Source organism: Lynx rufus, unplaced genomic scaffold, assembly GCF_022079265.1.
Source record: "Lynx rufus isolate CCGP_SWC_20201006 ecotype Redwood Valley unplaced genomic scaffold, mLynRuf1.p SCAF_4, whole genome shotgun sequence".
NCBI lineage: Eukaryota > Metazoa > Chordata > Mammalia > Carnivora > Felidae > Lynx > Lynx rufus.
The window spans coordinates 167,720,096-167,742,141 of record NW_025814856.1 but is presented as its reverse complement, the minus strand read 5'-3'; the positions used below and the strand labels follow the sequence as shown (position 1 = coordinate 167,742,141).

The 22,046-nt window shown below is 51.9% G+C and overlaps 1 protein-coding gene across 1 annotated transcript in view; it reads right to left on the bottom strand.

Annotated features, from left to right (window-relative positions):
* The window catches only part of RBM33 (RNA binding motif protein 33), a 138,832-nt gene that overhangs the window by 12,595 nt on the left and 104,191 nt on the right, over positions 1 to 22,046 (bottom strand). The window contains 2 exon segments of the mRNA XM_047095800.1: positions 1,660 to 1,848; positions 6,665 to 6,871. Coding sequence (XP_046951756.1) covers positions 1,660 to 1,848; positions 6,665 to 6,871 — 396 coding nt within the window.

Genomic DNA, 22,046 nt, shown 5'->3' with positions numbered 1-22,046 from the left:
GCAAATAGCACCACTGCTCAGACATGGGTCCTGAAAACCACATCCTAGTCAAGGACACTCCAGAGAACGATCGAGACTCCGTGTGAGGAAGCAAAGCCACAAATGCTGATGGGCACACATGGAGCGCACAGGGCCATCACTCCCGGCCCACGCGGAGACCGGGGCAGCGAGACCGCAGCTCGAGCCTCCCGGACAACGCCGGCCCTCAGATCCCACAGGTTAGGCTCTGCTCTGTTACATCTGGACTCCCTGCCTGACCCTGCACCTGGACCCCAAATTCTCAACCACCATTGGTGGGAGAGCCTCACACCAGCTTAAGCACATTTTCATGCATCTGAACTCTCCGGTCGGTCTGTTCCTGCAAATCAGTCATTAACGGTCTGGAAGGACCATCCATGAGCGCAGTGCTGACGCCTCCGGTAAGTGACAAGGGTCTCTGGCCGCACGGCGGAGGAAGGACGGCACTGAAAACAGAAGCCCGAGTTCCTGGCTCACGTTCCACTACGACACACAAACAAACACTGGAAATCCCCAGCTGACGGTGGAAGTCGTGATACCTCAAGAACAGGGTGCTTTCCGGAAGGGCTTTCACCTACTCCTCACGTTTAATAATTCTCAACATCAGACACTTAAGACCTGCTGAAAATTATTCGTATCACCTCTAGTCTGAAAATGTCCCCCCGCTCGCTCACGCAGCAAGAGACTGGAACATATCCTGAAAGCAAGTATGCAGAAACCCGACATTCACGCCCTACGTCCTGCCTGCGCGGGGTCTGACGTGGTGCCAATGGCGCCTGCTGGGGGGAGGGGAGGCGCTGGTGGGAAAGGTCCGATACAGGGCTCTGGAAACCCTCGGCCGAAGGAAAACCAGGTCAACCCACTTCTCTGCTGGTTTACCTGCAGGCCTCGAGTAGAAGCAGCAGAGATCAGGGATCTGAATGGAGAATTCGGTTTACAGCACAACCGGAGACCTATCTGCAACCGGCTCAGCAGGAACTTTAAAGCATTTAGAACAGACTTACTTTAAAGAGACTGGGGCACCCGGGTGACTCAGTCTGTTGAGCATCCGACTCTTGATCTCAGCTCAGGTCACGATCTCATGGTTTGTGAGGTCAAGCCCCGCATCAGGGCTCTGTGCTGACAGGGTGGAGCCTGCTTGGGATCCTCTCTCGCCCTCTCTCTCTGTCCCCCCACCCCCGATCTTTCTAAAGAAACAAACGATTAAAAAAAATATAAAATAACGAGATCAAAATATAGTCTACATTATTTCACGTTCATAAAATCTAAAACAAGTTTCACAGCTGTTAACACATGCGCTATTTCTGGAAATCAAGGTCAGGAAGGTTAAATGCTTTAAAAATTTCTAAATATCATAAACACAAGTGTGTGACAGAACAAAAAGTATATATGTTCAGGAGCATACGTGAATGTTAGGATAATAGAAGAATTCCAGAAGATAATTTGTTCAGCTGGCAAAATTATTTCCTAAATTCCATGACGGAGCACCTGAAAATTGCCAAATAATCTACGGCAAAAGTTCAGATCTCAAGTATGCAAAATGGATAAAAGAGGTGTGTGTCTTTTCAAACGTATTATTTTAACACGAAGTAACCAACACAAAGGGAATCGGAGTCCTGGGAGAGGCCCCAGGACACCCACCTGGATGGGTCCGACTGACATCAGTAGGTTCTTCAGCTGGGCGTCAGTGGTGGACGAAGAGAGCCCTTCAACAGACACGACGCAGGGCTGCGGCTTACACTCCACCACCCGGAGGTTCTGCTTGTTTGGCATCAGGCGGCCCCGGCCCACAGCCCCCGCCACTCCTCGGCCTCTCCCGTGCATGACAACCTGCCAACGACAAGAGTTAACTGTTTGACTTCTAAGCTCTGGTCTGTTGTTTTTAATAGCTACTAGGGTTATAAAAGTGAGCAAACAACTCGGAACCCATTAAAATACACCACGAGCTACAGGATTTTCTGTGGTTTTCATCCACTATCCGCGGGGTTCAATGTCTAACTGAAAGAATACCCAGCAGATCTGGATGGAGGCAAAGGAAGAAAACGGGAGCATCTAAGTCCGACCCCATCTCGGCAGCAAGCACGGGTGGGTAACTTCCTGTGTAGCCACCGTGCTGGACACAAAGCAGCAAGATCAGAGGGGTTGAGACACTTATCTGGGCCTAGTCGTAACAGCCCAAGAGCCCAAATTTCTCCCAGTGTACTCCAGGCCACGCCAGTGGGGACTGGTGCCACCACAAGCCACGTTATGCCCCCCAAGTCCCCTCGGGACTACGTGTGGCACCCCGAGAACCCGAAAGGCGGGTTCTGTGGCAGGGGGCCAGCGAGAGTCAGCAGGGGTCGCTTCCCAGCTGCTGCACATCACAATCGTCTACACAGCTTTTACGACAAACACCAAAAAAAATCCAAGCCACAGCAATGCCCGCGCGCTCACTCCCACCCACGTTAAGTCATCACGTGTCTACGGAAGGGCCCAGGCCTTGGCAGTTTTTTAAGTTGCCAAGGGTTCAAAACCACTATTCCAACGATTCCAAGGCCTTTTAAGTAAGAGGAGACAGCTGATCTTTCTGGTATTTTCTTTTTCATTTTTTTTTTTTAATGTTTATTTTTGAAAGAGAGAAAGAGCAAGAACAGGGGGAGGGGCAGAGAGAAAAGGAGACAGAGGATTCCAAGCGGGATCCAGGCTCTGGGCTGTCAGTACGGAGCCCGACGCGGGGCTTGAACCCACGAACCATGAGATCACGAGCTGAGCTGAAGTCAGACGCTCAACCGACTGAGCCCCCCAGGCGCCCCTCTGCTGTTTTCCAGCTAGAGAATTCGATGAAGCGTCTCCCATTCAGGGCAGCAGTGAAATGCAGGTGGCTGGGTGGGACTGAACAGTACCAGGGTTTCCAGACAGCCTTCCCAAATTCTGCCCTAGAGTCTGGGTACAAAGGAGCAAAAATGACCCCCTGTTCCATCATAGAAAAGGCCAGAAAAGAAGGTAAATGCATCCACAACCACATTTCTTAACACTCTGCAGACGGCGGTGAACGTCCTCCCGTGAAGTGAGTGTTTGAAAAGTACAAAAGGATATTTCAGAGTCACACTGGAAAACACACATCGAAGGCTGCACGTAAATCACACCAACAAGAGAAAGGATGCAAACCATACGATCACTTCAACAGATGCAGACAAAGCATGTGACAAAGTACAACATCCATTTACGATAAAAACCCTCAACACGACCCTGTTTAGGGTATGTTTAGAGGGAACAAACCTCAACATAATGAACGCCTTATATCAAAACCCCACAGCTGACATCACCATCAACAGGGAATTGGTGGGAGCCTTTCCCCCAAGGTCAAGAACAAGACAGGGATGTCCACTCTCCACTGTTATTCAACATAGTACTGGAGGTCCTGGCCACAGCTATCAGACAACACAAATAAAAGGCATCCAAATCGGTTGAGAGAGAAGTCAAACTCACTATCTGCAGATGACATGACACTCTCCATGGAAAACCCGAAATACTCCACCAAAAAACTGCTGGACCTGATAAATGAGTTCGGCAAAGTCGACGGATACAAAATCAACGTGCAGAAATCTGCTGCATTTCTGTTCACCAATAATGAAGCGGTAGAAAGAGAAATGAAGGAATCAGTCCCATTTACAGCTGCGCCAGAAATGATGACCCAGGAATAAAGTTAACAAAGAGATGAAGGACACGTGGTCTGAAAACCTTAAAACTGATAAAGAAACCAGAGACACAAACAAACAAGATATCCCACGCTCATGGGCTGGAAGGACAAGCATGGTTCAAGACTCTACACCACCCAAAGCAATCTACACAGTTAATGCAATCCCTGTGGAAAAACCAACAGCATCTGTCACAGAACTAGGACAAACAATCCTAAAATTTGTACAGAACCTCCAAAGACCCCCAAACAGCCAAAGCAACCTTGAGAAAGAAAAGCAAAGCTGGAGGAGGTATCATAAGCCCAGATTTCAAGATTCACTCCGAAGCTGTAGTCATCAAAACACCGAAGCACTGGCACAAAAACAGACACACAGATCAATGGAACAGAAAAGAAAATCCAGAAATAAACCCGCAAGTATATGGTCAACTCATCTTCGACAAAGCAGGAAAGAAAATACAATGGGGAAAAGACAGTCTCTTCAACAAATGGCGCTGGGAAAACCGGACAGCCACATGCAGAAGATTGAAACTGGACCATGTTCTTACACCACACACGACAATAAACTCCAAATGGACTAAGGACCTGAACGTGAGACCCGAAACCATAAAAATCCTTCAACAGAGCGCAGACAGTAATTCTCGGACATCGGCCATAACAACATCTTTCTAGATAGGTCTCCTGAGTCAAGGGAAACAAAAGCAAAAAGAAACTATCGGGACTACATCAAAATACAATTTTTCTGCACAGCGAAGGAAACAATCAATAAAACTAAAAAGGCAACCTACAGAATGGGAGAAGATATTTGCAAACGACTTACCTGATAAAGGGTTAGCATCCAAAATATATAAGGAACTGATACAACTCCACACCCAAAAAACAAATCACGCAATTAAAAAAGACACAAGACACGAACAGACATTTCTCCAAAGATGACATACACACGAAAAGATGCTCAATGTCACTCACCATCAGGGAAATACAAATCAAACCCACAATGAGACGCGACCTCACACCTGTCCGATGGCTAAAGAAAAAAACCTCAAGAAACAACGGGTGTTGGCGAGGACGCGGAGTAAAAGAAACCCTCGTGCACTGTCGGTGGGCATGCAAACCGCTGCAGCCACCGTGGAGAGCAGTACGGAGGGTCCTCAAGAAGTTAAAGTAGAACGACCTTAGGATTTAGCACTACTGGGTATTTACCCGAAGAACACAAAAACACTAACTCGAGGGGCTACACGCACCCCAATGTTTATTACTGCAGCCTTGTTCGCAACAGCTGGACTGTGGCAGCAGCCCAAGTAACGGGTAAAGAACGTGTGGTGTATACACGTACCACGGAATATTACTCGGGCATCAAAAGGAATGAAACCTTGCCATCTGCAACAACATGGATGGAGCTAGAGAGTATTCTGCTAAGTGAAGCAAGTCAAAGAAAGACAAACACCATTCAATTTCATTCAGATGTGGAATTTAAAAAACAAGTCGAAACAAAGAAAAAAAAGAGACCAAATAGCCCCAGACTCTTAACTATGGAGAACAAACTGGTGGTCCGACTCTTGACTTCGGCTCGTGCCGTGATCTCACGCTTCGTGGTATCGAGCCCCGAGTCAGACCATGCGCCGAGCGTGAAGTCTGCTCGGGATTCTCTCTCTCTCTCTGGTGCTCCCCTGCTCGCGCACCCCTGTGTGCTCTCTCAAAATAAATAAACATTTTAAAAAATAACAAATTATAACATCAGCAAAATACCCTTTACCAGACGCTTACTGACCCACCAGACACCATGCTTTTTATACGCATCTTCTCATGAAATCCACCCAAGAGCCCAGATGAGCCAGGAAACGCTACTGTCCTCCCTTCACAGCAGAGCAGACAGAGGTTTTGGACAAAGAAACTCGAGGGCTCACTCAAGCGCACGCGTACGTGGGGGACGGGGCCTCTAAGGCCCCTCTCCTCCTGTATCCCGGGACTGCACCTGACCGAAGCCAGTCTAGACTGGAGCGACCTTCCAAGACCGAAGAGAAGACTTCATGTCTGTACACGTCTTCTGTTGCAAAGGGAATAATCTTATTTGCTCCTACATCACAAGGTGCTTACGAGATAATGCAGACAAGGTAACAGACCCAGAACGGCCTTCATGTTGACACTATTACTACCTGGGTCAGCAGCAAGACAAACAGATAGATGAGCTAGTGGACTCTGGAGCTTTCTAGAAGAAACCCAAAGCAGGTATTGTTGCCCTGCTTCCTCCCTCACATAACTTCATCATTCGAGGGGCATCTGGCTTATGCACCAAAAGGGAGGAGAGAGGGGACTTTACTGTCAGGCTTTGGGGAAGCTAGAGACAGCTCCCCTACCATCCAAGGGAGGGCACCCTACCATGGGGACAGGACAGGACAAGGCGGACACTCTTCTCCTAGGGAAGATTTTAGACTCAGTGCACAAAAGGAGAACATTCACTCCCACCCCTGCCCCGAAGGCATATCAGATGTCCTCATCTCCTGTCCAACAGTGTGTGTCAGAACCAGGGTCAGGGCCACCTTCTTCAGGTCGGGTCCCCTCCCCCCCCACCGAGGCCTCACTTTCCCACTCGTGCACTGGGCTAACGAGAAGGAGGTGTGTGAGCAGATGCCTGGCTCTCTGTCTGTGGAGTGTGGAGAGCCGGTAAGAGGGGAAGGAATCGTACTGGACTGCGGCCTGCGGACACAGGGGTCAGAGCCACAGAAAACCACACCCCCGGCTGCAGGGACTTTCCCCGAGCTGTCCCCTTGAAGTCAGAAGAGACAAGTGCTCCTGTGAACACATGAGCTTTCAAAGCCAGAACGAAGGAAATGACGGCTCGCTTACTGACGTATCTGCACCCCCCTCCCGTGCACTGGGCACCCCTATCTGAGGACCGTCCAAACGTGGACCGTTCGAACCGGCGGGACGGCCACGCTCCCGGGGCGCAGCCTAGGTCACGGGCGGTACCTTCTTGGCGGGATGGACTCCTTGGATGCTCTTGATGCCCGGAGGGCCGGCCGGGTGCACGTGGGCCCCCACCGGTGGGTGCTGGGGCTGCTGGGGGGCCCCCTTGGTCAGCGTCACCTTGCGGGCGGGCGGCTGTCTGGCTTCTGGGGGCTGCGGGAGCCGCGGGGGCTGGCCCTCGGGGTGAAAAAAGCCGTCGCTCTCTCCTCCCTGCTGAAACAAGGCAGCGTGCTGGTCAGTACGTGTGTGGCCAGGAGGCCCTCCCCAGCGGCGGGGAAGTCCGCCTCTGCTAGCCTCAACCGAGAGCAAAACCGTTTCAAACGAGCGGGAAACCGAACCTGTCATTTCACTACAGCCACTGAGGAAATTTCTCATCTGACAGCGTTTGGGTTTTAATCATATTTTTGAAATTTGTAACACGCAGATCTTTAATTACTGTATACACTCAAGAGGTCTGTGATTACACTATGTGCTGTTTCGTTCAGCACAACAGTGCTTAACCTTAAAAATACCTCATACTCAACATACATTTACCATTTCCAAAGGCATTGTTATTAAAATACGGGCAGTCTGCACAGGCAGTGGTTTTAAACTTTTACCCTGTCTTTAGACCAAAGACAAGTGGACCGTCCCCCGTCCTCGGGACGTACCTCACTGGCTGTGGCCCAGCGCCCACCCTCCCCTGGGGACAGAGCACTGGCCCCCGGTCCCCCCCGCCCCCAACACCCGCACCTCCCCTGGCCTTGCACACAGAGGGACGCGTGGGCCCTAGTGAGAGCTTCACAAGAACCAGAAATCTAACCTTTTGAGTTTTACTCAAAAATGCTCCCTCGTTTCTTGACCTTCAAAATGGTGGTATTTGTTAAAAAGAAAACCACAGGCCCAAAACGGTGTCACTCACACCGAGTTCCCAAACCAGGGCTCACTCCCTAATCTAACTGCAGTTTCAACCTTCTTGAGAAATGCAGTCTTAACTGGTGCATCAGGAATTTTCCATCAGGGCTAAAGAGCAGGCCATAAGGGCCCCTCTCCCCCAGAGGAAGGTGAGGTCACTGGCACGGGAAGACTCCTAAGGGAAAGCCACCAGCCTGAGCAGTAACCCTCTTGCTCCACCCTCCTTCTAAGAAGACCTTCCCTCTTGTACACCCCCTGGGAGCCTCTCTGCTTTGCCGGATGAGGCGCTGCCCAACTCAAGAGTCGTTTAACGAAGCCCATTAGAGCTTTAAAACGGTCTCAGTCGAATATTTGCTATTTAACACATTTACGCTGCAGTACTTACGTTCAGGATACCACCCGGCGGCATAAAAAATACCTCTGGATGGTGCCTATCAGCTACGCTCAGTATGAAGTGCAGCGTGTCTCCTACAGAGTGGCTGGTGGCCAGGAAGGGAAGTGTGGACGGCAAGGAAACCCCACCTTGAGCTGCTCAATGACGGAATCTTAGCAGAAATGGACGCTCGAATGTGAAAAGTAGAATTCAGACTTCTATCGGTGCGAGGCTCTACCACTCCGATCACCAGGGGCGCAGCGGCCTGTGGCCAGCACACCTGCCCCGTCCACTGCTTGGCCACCCGGTGCTTCCGGAAGGACCTGGGAAGTCAGCTCAGCTGCAGTCCCTGCGTTCTACATGTCTCTCTCTCTCTCTCTTTCTCCCCTCTAAACTTATCTTTGGGGCGCCTGGGTGGCTCAGTCGGGTAGGCATCCGACTCTGGTTTCGGCTCAGGTCATGATCTCACAGTTTCACGGGTTCGAGCCCCGTGTCAGGCTCTGTGCTGGTGGCGCAGAATCTGCTTGGGATTCTCTCTCTCTCCCTCTCTCTCCGCCCCTCCCCCACTCATGCTAGCTCGCTCTCATAATAAATAATTTAAAAAAAAATTTTGAACTTCTCTCTCAGGGCCAGTTGAATGGAATAAAGTGAAGGGACAGGGGCTGGAGCGAGATAGGTGCAGATGAGATTTTGTAAAAACCACCCAAGGTAATCGGGCCCCATGAAAGATGAGAGGAGAAACGTCACACGTGGCAGGGCTTCTAGCTATGGCGGCATGAAGACACCGGCCAACCTCCTTCCCCAAGACAAATCTGTAACTGGACAAAACCGCCCAGAACAAGCACCTCAGGTCCCTGGAATTGACAAAAGTGAAACAAAACAGAGTGGGGCCCGGCAGTCTTTGCTCGGTGACAGGCACAGGACCTCCCCTCGCCCCGCCCCCCTCCCCCCCCGCCTTAGCTCACAGGGCAGACCTGGAGTGGCCACAGGCCCGGGAACCACAGCAGCACCATCAGCAAAACTTGGAGGGAAGGGAATGGGGCACGCCCACCAATCTGTCAGCCCTGGTCCCTTCTGGGATGACAGCAGGCCAGCCAGTAATCGGAGCAATGTAATGAGAGATCCCGGAAACGCAAGGGCTCTCGAAGGCCTAGGTCGGTGCGCTCCGAGGGCGCCGGGGCCCGAGAGGCGGGCAGGAAGGACGAGCTGACGTGGGCTCGGGCAAGTGCCGCCCCCACTCATGGCCCACTGGCCGATCTCTTCCTGAACGACTGACTGGCCGACCACGAAGCTATGCGACAACAGGGTTGACCCCTGGGAAGCCAGGCTGAGAAATGAAATAGGAATAAAAAACTGATCCAAAAAAATTCTGAATAAAAATACAGTGCAACTAAAGCAGTTACATCAGAAAGGAAAAGAAATCTGAAATCAATAACCTGAGCTTTTATCTCAAGAAGCTACAGGAAAAAAGGAAATCAAGTCCAAAATACAATGAAGGAAACGGTGAGCTCAGAGCAAAAAGCAATGGCATAACACACAGAAAAACAATAGAGAAAAATCACTGAAACCAAAAGTTGCATTTTTGAGATCAACGAAACTGATGGCTGATCAAGACGGGAGACAGGGCACAAACCACCAAACTCAGGAGCAGAGAGCCACTCACCTCACTGGCCCGGCAGAAGCAAAGGCGGACATCGTGAGAAACTTTACACCAAGTCAGGCCACTGAGGCGAGACGGACGGATGGCGTCAGAAACGCCGAAAACGGATTCAAGAAGCGAGACGACCCGAAAGTCCGAGGCGACATGGAACTGGTAATGCCAACCCTCCCGCAAAGGAAAATCCACAGGCACTCACTGGTGAGCCCGGTCCCTACCTCAGGAAGAAGGCAGCCCGTGACACCACCTCTCCCGGAAGACAGCGGAGGACGAGGCACCTTCCCGCGCCTCCTCGGAGGCTGGCACGTCCCCGAGAGAAAAGCCGAAGGCACCGGGGGAGAAGAGAGCCGCAGGAGACCCCACGCGCGTGCGCGAGGACCCCACCAGACGTCAGCGGACCGGATGCGCCCACACAGAAAGGGGACCGCGCGCCACGACCAAGCAGCTCTCGCCCCAGGAACGCGAGGCCGGCTGTCCTGGCGGAAGGCGGGAACGTGCGGGGCGCACGGGCGGGAGACGCGACGGTGATGGAGACCCGAGACCCGCGACACGCTGGGGCCGGCCGGACGCGCTGTCGGCCCGGGACGAGCGTCCGCTACAGGCGGGCAGCGCACGTCGTGCCTGCTGACGAGGACACGGCGCGCCTTCTCCTCGGGGCTCCTGCTCACGCTGCCGCAGACCAGTCGGGGACACGCAGTTTCCGTACTCGTCACCTGGGGACAGTTCAAATCTGGGCCATCTCGGGCTTTAGTCCAGAACCATCCAACCGGACCCCGCGGAGCTGGGACCCAGACGCCGGCCTATTTTAAGGGCTCCTGGGTGACGACGGCTGTCCGGCTCAGGCTGGGAAAGGCTGAACCAGAGGGGTGCTCCCGACGTTCTGCGACCCTGTGCCTCTACCAAGTGCACTGCCGGTGCCAGCTGAGGGTCACGCCGACCTTGCAGAGGAACGTCCCCAAGTGAAAAAAATGGAAGCCGTGCGCGGAAGGCAGGCCATTTTGCAAGACCGCGATCCACACAGACATTTAAGCTGCTGGTCTGCATTTCCTAGAGCTTCTCCACAGGCCTTCCAGCCAAGGAGCGAGCCGGCACCCCAGCCGGGGGACCGGGCGTGACCTAGCCCACGCGCGCAGTGTCTCAGTCTCTGCCTTAAAGAGCTATGTGACCTCTCTCTAGTTTCGTAGGTGTTGAATTTTTCTACAGTAAAACGCTGAGAGTCTCATGAGTATACATACGTACCACATCCTCATCTCTCGTAAGAGCCCACGGTCCATCATTTACTAATTTCTCTGACGTCCCGGAATTGTGTTAGCGCGAGACTCGTGTATCTCCTACGCGTGTGTTCAGCTGTACGGGCCTCACGGACATCTCTCCCTGCCACACGAGCAGACGCTTCAGGCGGAGCCCAGGCCCCACAAGAGGCTGCGTGCTGGGTGCACACGGGGCCGGCCCGCCAGATCCTCCGCACGGCTCAGCGGCACCACGGTCTACCGGCCGAGTCCCCCCCTCCCACCCGTTTGGCCGCGTGCAGAAGCGGACCGGTACCGGCCAGCTGTACGGGACAGCTTTCCGCCGCACGGACTTCAGGGAACTGAATAAGCTCCCCGTAAGTTCACCCGGCAAGGTAAAAGTTCGAGGATGCCCAGAGCACCCACTCCCTCGCAAGCATCTGAAGAAACCGGGGGTTTAGACCCCGTAAGTCTGCTTTGCTCACCAAGCCGAATGTCTGGTGCGCACTGAAGGTACTGAGATGGCTACTGAATAAATCAATAAACGGCAAATCATACTTTACACCATGCGGTTCTCAACGTGCTACGTAAAAAGGATGATGACATCAGAATGCGAGGCTACAGCCGCTGTCGATCACAGGCACTGACCACATGTGACTACAATACCAAAAGGCCAGCCTTCAGGTCAGTAGTACTATTATTGTGCATCGGGAAATATTACGCCACATTGGAGACTAGATAGTGAGCCGGTACACGTGGCCTAAAAGGAACGATGTCTAGGGGCGCCTGGGTGGCGCAGTCGGTTAAGCGTCCGACTTCAGTCAGGTCACGATCTCACGGTCCGTGAGTTCGAGCCCCGCGTCGGGCTCTGGGCTGATGGCTCAGAGCCTGGAGCCTGTTTCAGATTCTGTGTCTCCCTCTCTCTCTGCCCCTCCCCCGTTCATGCTCTGTCTCTCTCTGTCCCAAAAATAAAAAAAAATAATAAAAAAATAAAAAAAATAAAAAATAAAAAAAGGAACGATGTCTATACGATGGACAAGAAGAATGAATATTGTCGTAATTTTTTTCTTTAGCAATCCAAAACTTAAAAACAAGACCATCCAGATAGTAAACTTTAAATTAAAAAGAGAAGCTTACACTGAAAGCAAGATATTATAATTGCCTATTTTAAGATAGATGGTATGTGTAAGTATTTGGATGACAAATACAGAATGCTAGTGATCTGGTGATTTTTAAACTGGGAACTGAGAACATAAACACTTAATCAAGAAACACTCCAAATAACCAAAATTATTTTCGTTGCTACTTTGGCTGAGAGAATGGTGGCAATACATCGTAAGAGGAGATGTTAATGTCAGATAAAACCCCTGAAAACCAAAGTTCTAAACTTTCATTTTCAAGAGAAGTTTACATTTTAAAGCAGGCTTGACCCCAAAGCTGCGAGAAAACAGGTATCACAAAAGCCTCCCCTCTCCTCATCTGCAAGGAGAAAACTCTCCTTCTATAGAGTGGAGAACGACGGCTTCCGACGTAAAGAAAAGGGGTCCCACGTGGTGTAAAGACCTCATTTCGGGTCTTCTAAGAAATCACCTGAGAAGAGGGACGCCTTTTCTGTGGGTCCGCACCTCACCTGCGGCTCTGGCCCCAGGACACAAACTCACAGGCACAGGCACGGGGTCTCTGTCTGTCCTTCTCCCTGCTTGGAGCACCCCGCTCCCCCGCCCCGCACTCCCCAGGCCAGTCACTGCTCCGTGCTTCTTCACAGCAGTAGTGGCCACTGCTGTCCTGATCGCGGTCACTGGAACCGGGACCCCATGGCACCCTCCAAGAGGGGACAGAGCGGGTGGACACAGTCACTTGCTCAGTCAACGACGCACACGGAAGGGGGCATGCTCAGGCAGGGATCATGACGACTGCCCAGCTTTTCAGAAACACTGCTCCCATCAACCGTTTACTGGAAAGTCGGAGGAAGCCCCGGGTCAGCTCTGGAGTCGCTCATATTCGGGGCAATTCTGCACACCTTCGGTAGCCACGAATGGCACCATACGCTTTGTAACAGAAACTTGCAAGGCGTTACCACGTCCCCCTCTCGGGAGGGTCTGCGATGCGACAAGCGGACTAGGGTCTGTACGCGGTTTTCCATCAATCCTCCCTCCAAGGTAACTATGATCCTCATTTTGTAAAGGGAAACCCCGAGACCCCTGGTCACACAGTAACGGCTGGGACTTCCTGTCTCCGAGGTCCTACGCCGCTTCCCAGGAGGCGGCCTTTACCGTAACTGTTCTCAGCAAACAGACTAACCGTCACCCAAAAGGAAAAGGTCCCTGCGCTGCTGTCCTAAAAACCATACTGAGCCCTGAAGGCCAAAATCTAAGTTATGCAATTGTTCCCTTCTATAAGAAAAATGGAGAGGTTTCATTTTGTCAATGGAGAGATCAACTACTCTCTTTCAAATCAGCACAATGAAAACCTAATTCTGGGGAGAAATTCTAGGTTCCAGAATTATTCCAAGTAACCTGTGAAAACGAGTTAATGTGGTAATTACTAGGCGGTGGCCAGGAGCATCGTTTCATACCTGACACTTGCACACGGACACGGACGAAGGTGAATGAGGATCACACACCACACCGAACCCCCCACCTGGAGGTCTTCCGTAACTCACACAGTTACAGCACTCAAAGAGGCCCTAAAATCCTTAGCGCTCACACGTGCAAACCTAAAAACCCCGTTGTTCAAATTAGGGTTTTCAGAAACCTGTTACATTAACGTAAGGAAAGAACCGATCATTTGTGGATTTACGTCCTGTTCAAAACAAGTAAGTTCACTTTGGTTTGGTTTTGGTTTTTTAAGATTTTATTATTTTTAAGCAATCTCCACCCCCAACGTGGGGCTCGAACTCACAACCTTGAGGTCAAGAGCTGCACACTCCCCCAACTGAGCCAGCCAGGCACCCCAAAAAAAGGGAAGTTCACTGTGAGAGTGAATTTCTCGGGGGCTGGGGGGGTGCACAGTTCCCTTCCAAACTCCTCACGCAGCAGCAATCTGCGTACGATTTTCAGTACCTTCCACCTCCTCTGAAACACAGATGAGGAGAAAAGAAGGCTGGCCGGCCTCAGACCAAACAAACCAGAGATATCTTGTCGTTTGTTTTTTTCCGCAAATGATTATCTTTTAATGACTGCTATAAACATGTCTTTTCAGAGTAGTTTTCCTCTTCTAAATTATGTAAGAGGCACTACCTGAATTAAGTAAGCTTAGGGAATACTTTTTATCAGCTTCATCGTTACCAAAAAATGAGGTCTGTAAGCCACCAACATTAGGACAAATTTATTTATAACAAATGGCTTAAATGTACAGATAAAAACGCCTATTGATAATGTCAGGGCCTCCTGCAATTTGACAGATCAAATCTTATTTCCATTCTTAAACCCCATGAAGAAGTGATATCACGGACTTGCATTCACTAGTGAGCAAATTGATTAATCCCCCTCCATAGAAATCTCAACTCTTGATTACACCTATCAGACGCTAAGCAGCATTATTCTAGAGTGACAACACTTGACAAATTCCCCAACCGTTTTTCTCAGCTTTTGTGGCCCTGCTAGCTTGTATTAACCCTGATGAAAAATTAATTTTCCTTATCTTCTTCTAAACCCCAAAATCCAAATCCGCCAAACTGGCAACTCTTTCTGTAAAGGTATTATGAAAACCTCTAAAAGATTAATTGCATGTCTTCAGGTGACATTAAATTAATTTCTGCACTCGTGACAGACATTTGATACTCCGCACTGAGAGGACAGATAACATTGTCAGGACACACACAAGGACAGTGGTTAGGGTCCCAGGGCAGCCTCTTAGGAATTCTCCGTCCGATAAGGCCCACTTCACTGTCACGCCAGTGCTGCCGATCTCACAGCCCGCAGACCTCACGGAACAGGTTTCTATTAACTGCAACAATGCCGGGCCTGGCCCCGTAATCTTGGGAAGGCTCGCTCAGAATCTGGCCAATAAATGATATGCACGCGACAGCAACTTTCTAAATATCAATACACTTAAGGCTCTATTTTGTCTCTGAAGACTACTGTTCAAGGAGAAAAGGTGCAAGAAAATAAACAGGCTAACATTTTCTTTCCAGGTTCCTGGGTCAGTGCCCTAATTAAATTGTTGCAGCATAACAGGAAGGGAGAACGGTTTGCATTTGCAGCGTCCGATTCTCTCCAACCCACGATCCTTAGATTGTTCACGCCAAACATGTGAACAATCTAAGTCTTAAATGCTTCCTGTAAAATTTCAGCAGTGGGTCCACGTGAGCTGGCGTGAACCAAAACCCCTAAGGTTAGGGAGCGCAGGGCACATGGGGCTCGTAGGCGCCAGGGCTTCCGGAAGCACGAGGACCCGACGGCAGGGACGCGGAGCTCACCACGGCGGGCGGGAACTCGGGAACCGGGCAGTCTCTCCAGCGCGATCTCCCCGCTCCAGCTTTAAGATCAGTTGGGCTTTGGGGAGATCCGAAAACAGCAAAATTAACTGGCCTCTGGAGTTAATAAGCCTCAGGGGACTTCCCGCCCCAGGCTCTCAAGAGGAGAAGGCAGCGGGCTCTTCCAGATGAGACCCCACGAGGGGGAGGCTCCAGGCTGGGGAGAGAGGCTTCTAGGCGGCCCTGGAGGAGCAGCCTGGACGACCTACTTGGCAGCATGGGGGAGGCCCCTGCAGGGGGAGCTGTGGGGGAAGTCAGGGAGAAGGACTGAGCTGAGACCACCCCCCCCACCGACCCCCAGGGGAGCCATTCCTATTCCACTGGGGAGAGGGAGCTCGCAAATCCTGATTTCTGATTTCAGCACTTCACTCCCCAACACCGCTGCCCTAAAGCAACCCAAAAATTAATGTAGGGAGATTCGGATTCACTACAAGGAACTACTTCTGTCCTGCAATGAACACCTGCCAACTCTGCCCCAATTTCGCTTAAACAGTTATTTCTCTGAAAGTTATGAACTCTGCCCGCTAAAGCATTTCAAAGCTCTTAAAGACAACTATTTATGCACAATAGCTTCTCCTCTGAAAGGAAGTTTCTAGGATACGCATGTCCTCAAACACGTGACTAATCCAGATTCTTGCCCCGAGCTCCTTCCTCTCTTCTGCGGTTTGCCTTTCCGCCGTTTGCCTGCTCGCCAGCACCTGTAACAGGGAATCAGCCAGCCTCCCCACCCCCCCACCCCCCCCACCGCCCCGAGAGGGACAGGAGCCAGCAGGGAAGGGTCTGGTGCTCACCCCCACCCCCAGCCCCGGCCCCCCTGGCTCCCCACACCCGCGTTACAGCAGCTTCTCTTACACCCAGCTCCCCGACTGCCTGGTCTTCCCAGGTCCCTTCTGTCACAACTCCGTGGCAGCTCTGTCCTTTCCGACCTCACTTCCAACTCCCTTCCACCCGACTTCCCTCCTTCCTGAGGCTCCCGGGGACTGCCTGACACCGTAGCACGAAGCCCGCTTCGGCCAGGAATGAGCGAGTCAGCAGAAGAGCTGCGCCCTCCGCGCTGGGAGGCGGCTCAGCACAGGGCACGTGGCGTGACCTCCACAGGGCACGTGGCGTGACCCTGCCCCGACCCGGGTCTCCTCACCGCACACTCACCACTCGGTGCAACCCCCAAAAGTGCCAAACAGTATGTCTGATATAACCCCATCTTGTAAACTGAATAAAGAAGGAGTTTGGGAAGGAACCATGAATTTTCGCCTGAAAAGATGGCCAGAAGAATTCATAATCAGGATTAATGCTATTTTTGGTTTTTCCAAAGTTTGCTATCTGGTGTCATCTAAATTTCAACAAACTTTTTTTTTTTTAAATGGGGGTGCTAAACACCCCACATTTATTTATTTTATTTTTTTTTCAACGTTTATTTATTTTTTTGGGACAGAGAGAGACAGAGCATGAACGGGGGAGGGCCAGAGAGAGAGGGAGACACAGAATCGGAAACAGGCTCCAGGCTCTGAGCCATCAGCCCAGAGCCTGACGCGGGGCTCGAACTCACGGACCGCGAGATCGTGACCTGGCTGAAGTCGGACGCTTAACCGACTGCGCCACCCAGGCGCCCCAACAAACGTCTTTTTAAATATTTATAACGTACTTGACACAGTCCTAAATCCTGGAGTCCGAAAAAGAATGGAAGAGCAAACCCAGCCTCAGTCAGTAGCAGTAGCGGGCGAAAGAGCCCTGCAAACCAGTGGTCACGCGCAGCAGGTGGCGAGGGGGCCAGAGGCAGGAACGGGGCACGTCCGGACAGCGGGAGGCAGTGAAGGTGGCCGATTCCACCCCTATGTTCTAGGCACAGAAGCTGCGACCCCCCCGCCCAGTGGAGGAGTCCCCAGTGGGTGGCAGATGTCCCCAGGATGAATGTTTCTGTCTCTAAATCCAACGCCCAGGAGTCATGCCTATGACGTCCCGTGTCGTAAAAACACAGAAAAAAAGCCTGCATGTAATGACTGTTTTAGAAGCGTACTTTAAAAAGGCAAGGATCAAACACTAGGCCCGTTATCCCTCTGTTAAAACTCTCCAATGGCTCCCTCTGCTCTCACGATCAAGGTCCAACACCTAACACAGCCTATAAGGCCCCTGCACTCTGGCCAAACTGGCCTTCCTGCAGCTGGAAAACAGGCCGTGACTTCCCTGCCACAGGACCTTCACACACGCTCTTCCCCGTCATCCTAGAAGGCGTTTTCCTTTTCCCCTGCCCTCCTTCAGCCAGTGATCTACACTCTTCACTTGAAGTCACTTCTTCAGGTCCTCCTGTCATACTGCTCACAACACCGTGTCGCTGTCTGCTTTTCCAGCACCTGGTCTGCTGAGCAGTCTTACGCAGCTGAACTAGCAACGCGGCCCCGTCGCCGCTGGGACAGTCGCCAGCACAACCACCCCGCTCATAAATGCTGGCAGCCAATGCAGGACCCTCACACCCAAGAGTCACCGAGGAAGCTGCAGGGTCTCCTAGCTGTGGCTGTCCAGCAGCTGTGCTGACACATGTGAGGAACAGAACAAAACGCAAAACCACACAAAACGCAAGGTCCCCACATGTGGCGAGCCTGCCTGCGCCCTGCCGTGGAGAGGAGGGAAGCCTCAGAAACCCGCCAAGACCTCCCCACCCCCGCTCAGTACCACGCACCTCAGCCCCTGCCGGAAGGACACGCCTTCGCTAGCCCCCCATCCACCACAAGCCTCGGGTTTCATATTTAAACAGGGATGCGGAATTCTCGGCATTCTCACACAAAAGCAATTCAAGAAATAAACTCAACACATCAGAGAGGGTGCTTTTTTGCTCATGTCAACGCCCTATTTCTAGAAACGTCATATACAACAGAAGCTGCTTCTGATCCATCCTCCGGCCTCGGGAGCTGCCCGGGGAGGGCTGGGTGTGCGCTGGGAGGGCCCAGAAGCACAGCAGGCACCTGCTCTCACCGCGGAGACAGGACCGCACGGCTGAGCAGGAAACGGAGCACGGGCCCAACCCCCTCTTGCACCAGGTCTCAGGACGTGTTCAAAGAACGATGGATGCATCAAAGAACACGGAGCCAGCCTGGAACAATTCAAACATGAACACAAGTAACGATAGTAGCAGTTCACTGGACAAAATGAGAATCCAGAGGCTCGCACTGCTGTAAATAAATGAACAAATGAACAAGAGTAAAGAGGAAGCTACACAGCAAGCACAGAAAAGTGCTGGCATTAGAAAGACACCAGTGCTCGGGGCGCCCGGGGGGCTCAGTCAGTTAAGCATCTGGCTCTTGATTTCCACTCAGGTCATGATCTCACGGTTGGTTGGTGGGCCTGAGCCCCCCATCAGGCTCCACGGTAACACTGCAGAGCCTGCGTGGGATTCTTTCTCTCTCCCTCTCTGCCCCTCCCCTGCTCACATGCTCTCTTAAAAAAATTAACATGAAAACAAATTTGTAATTAAAAAAAAAAATCACCGCTTGCTAAGAAACAGTGAAGATCGGACAAGAGATGAGACACTTACATAGTCTCGAAGTACCCTCCCATACGTCACTTCTCAGTTACCTGGGGTAGGACTGGAACCGCACGGCACAGACACTTGGCAAGCGCCATCTTCCTCAAGCGATCGAAGTGGCCAACACTGGACAAATGCACCAGGCACCCCCCGACAGGACCCACGGAGGACACAATATCCTTCTGTGCCCCTCCTGCCAAAAATGCATGACCTGAAACTGCTCACGAGGAAAAGTACAACAAATCCAGAGGACGTCTGACAAAATCATCAGCCTCCCCTCTTTCAAAAAAGTCCAGGGCAAGACACACGGAGGCCGAGACTCCGTCCCAGAGTCAGGGAGACTAAACGCAATGCACGATCCGGGACCGGACCCCCACACTGCGGAAAGGTGGCTGTGAGGAACGTTACTGGGACAACTGATGAAATCTGAACACGTACCATGGATTAGGCGGTGATACGTATCGCCGCGAGATTTTCTGAGTTGTGAGGATGTCTGAGTGCGGTTTTGTGAGAGAATATCTCAATAGTGAGGCAACACAGGGGTGTCTCCAGCCCACTCTCACAACAGCGAGAAAGTGTGTGTGTGTGTGTGTGTGTGTGTGTGTGTGTGTGTGTGTGTGTGTGTAGAAGGGCAAAAAGAAACACCGATAACGCAAACGTGGTAAAACACAGCCCGGTCAATCGGGTGAAAGGGGCACGGGAAGTCCTCATGCCACTTTCGCGACTTCACTCACACGGACGTTCTACCCGACGTCAACCACCCTCCGCCACACGCGAGAGGTCAGGTAGGCACGTCGCCTCCACCACCTCTGGAGGAGACCGGAGAGACCGCGAGCGGCACAAACGCGGCAGAAACCCCGAAAGCGAGCTCGCAGGCGCGAGTCAATCGGGACTTGCCGCGTGCGGCATTCTGACAGCCTTTGAAAAATAAAACACAGGAGCCTCGCGATGGGACAGCCGGCTCCCCTGCTGAGGCGTTCCGCGCGTCCCCCTTCTCTCTGCGCGGCCAGCAGAACAAAGCACCGGTTACTTCATTTGCCGCCAAATTCTTAATTTTATGACCTCAAGGAGAGTGAGTCGCCGAATTCAGAATCCGCTTTCGTTTCCTTCAAGAACACCAGCGACCGCCGCTGCAAAGAGGCCGTCTCTTCCTCGAGCTGGAAGGAGAGAGGGCAGCGGCGTCCAGGGACCTGCCGCCCCGCGCGCGGGCACCGCGTCGCTCACCACACGCGGAACCACGGCCCACGGCCCGCGCGGAAAGCCGGCCCCGTCCTCCCGGGGACGCCGGGCTTCGCTGGGGCCGCCAACCGAGGTTCCCCGAGGCCCGAACCTGGAAGACGGGGCGGCAGTCCCCACTAAGGTCCTGAACGAAGGAAGGCCCGGGGCACGCGCCTGCTCCGGTCCCGGTTCTCTGGTGTCTGGTCCCAAAGGACGGCTGGAGGACTATGGTAAGTTCACGTCGAGGAAACGCTTTACATTTTTATATTTGCTCTCGTGTCACTCGAATAGTTTTTCTGGATTCTGTATGGGTTATGGACAAAATTATGATTTAGCAAGATTGCTCTTTTGGCTTCTGAAAACTAAATACTTAAGTAGCTTTCTGACAAACGAGCAAATGGAGAATGTTTCCAGGTCTTAAGTAATTTGATCATTCCATCAAATACAATTCTTTAGGCAGATCACTTATATAAGTACCTTCGAGGAGGCACGTGAAATTTTGGAAGTATTTGCCAATATTCAACACTCTTCATAGCCCGCCACTCTACAGACACTCGTTTTAGCAAAGCTGGACAAGATATGAAAAAACTAAAATCCACACGTACGTGGAGAGCCTCACAACAAAGGTCTCTTTAAACTGCAAATTCCCCAGGTTTTCATCTCAGTGTTTTAAATATAAAACGTGGCCTAATTTGACTTCCCCAGCAATGCTCAAAGGTTCGCTTACAGCACACGGCAAGTAGGGCTGCACGCGGCCAGGCCACACGGTCCCTCACGCTGGCGGGCCGGGGGCCAGGAGCCTACCCCCACGTTAACACACGTTCCAGAATAGGAATGATGGAAACCCGGCCCCTCTCCAGTCCCGCACCCGCAGCTGCGGCCACGCACCCCTCGCGGCACTTTCCTACTTTCGGGCGCTCCCCAACACTCTCCAGTCAGGAGCCACCACTAGGGCTCGGCAAGAAAAACGAAACCTAATCGTCACACTTCTTCCAGAATCCCCTGGCAGAACTCTTCTGGACCAACTCTATGTACTCACTGGAAACGGCAGAATATTATCCCTCATCAGCTAACACCGGAAAAAGGCAGCAGCAAAAACAACTGTTACAAACATTGGTAAAACACTTAGCTCTACCCTGGGCTGCTAACACAACCTCTCTGAGACTCCGTCTACTCACCTGTAAAATGGGAACACAAGTATCTGCCTCATCCAGATGCCGTGAGTACATGCTATGCACCCGATGTACGGCAACTACTACTATTTAGGGCATGAAACCACAGCCTGCATTCCTGGAACGGGCCCTGGGAGCACCTAAAAAGCAGACAGACGTGCGTGGAGGGCCTTCCACGAGCCAGAAGGTTCGTCTCCTCCGTTCCCACAACTTTAAAAACCCCGTCCGCAGCCTGGAGACTTGGGTTCAGACAAACGAACTGGCAGTTCAGGGCCCCAAACAACGGAAGACATGTGCCCGCCCACACACAGGGCTCCCTCACACACAGCCACGCTGTCCCCACCACGTGGCGCCTCCGCGCGCACACGCGAGCTCTTGGTCCTGGCGAGGGACAGCTGCAACGTCTACGTTCCACAGAAGGGAATTTCACGAGGACCAACCACCGGCAGGATGCCAACAGCCCCTGAGAAAGATGAAGAACCACTCCTGGACCTTAACCACGACCATGGTCACCGCGACTGTGAGAACCAATGCCAAGAAAGAATTTTTACTAAGTTCTTTCTGAAAATGCTTCCTGTGCCCGTGATGCATTAACCACAATAAAGAGAGAGGATATTAAAAAACTAGAAATTCTCTTACGATCATGAGGGTGCATTAAAATCACCATAGGGGCGTCTGGGTGGCTCAGTCAGTTAAGCATCCAACTCTTGATTTCGGCCCAGGTCATGATCTCACGGTTCGTGGGATCCAGCCCCATGATGGACAGTGCAGAGCCTGCTTGGGATTCTCTTTCTCTTTCTCTCTCTCTCTCTCTCTCTCTCTCTCTCTCTCTCCCCCTCTCCCTCTCC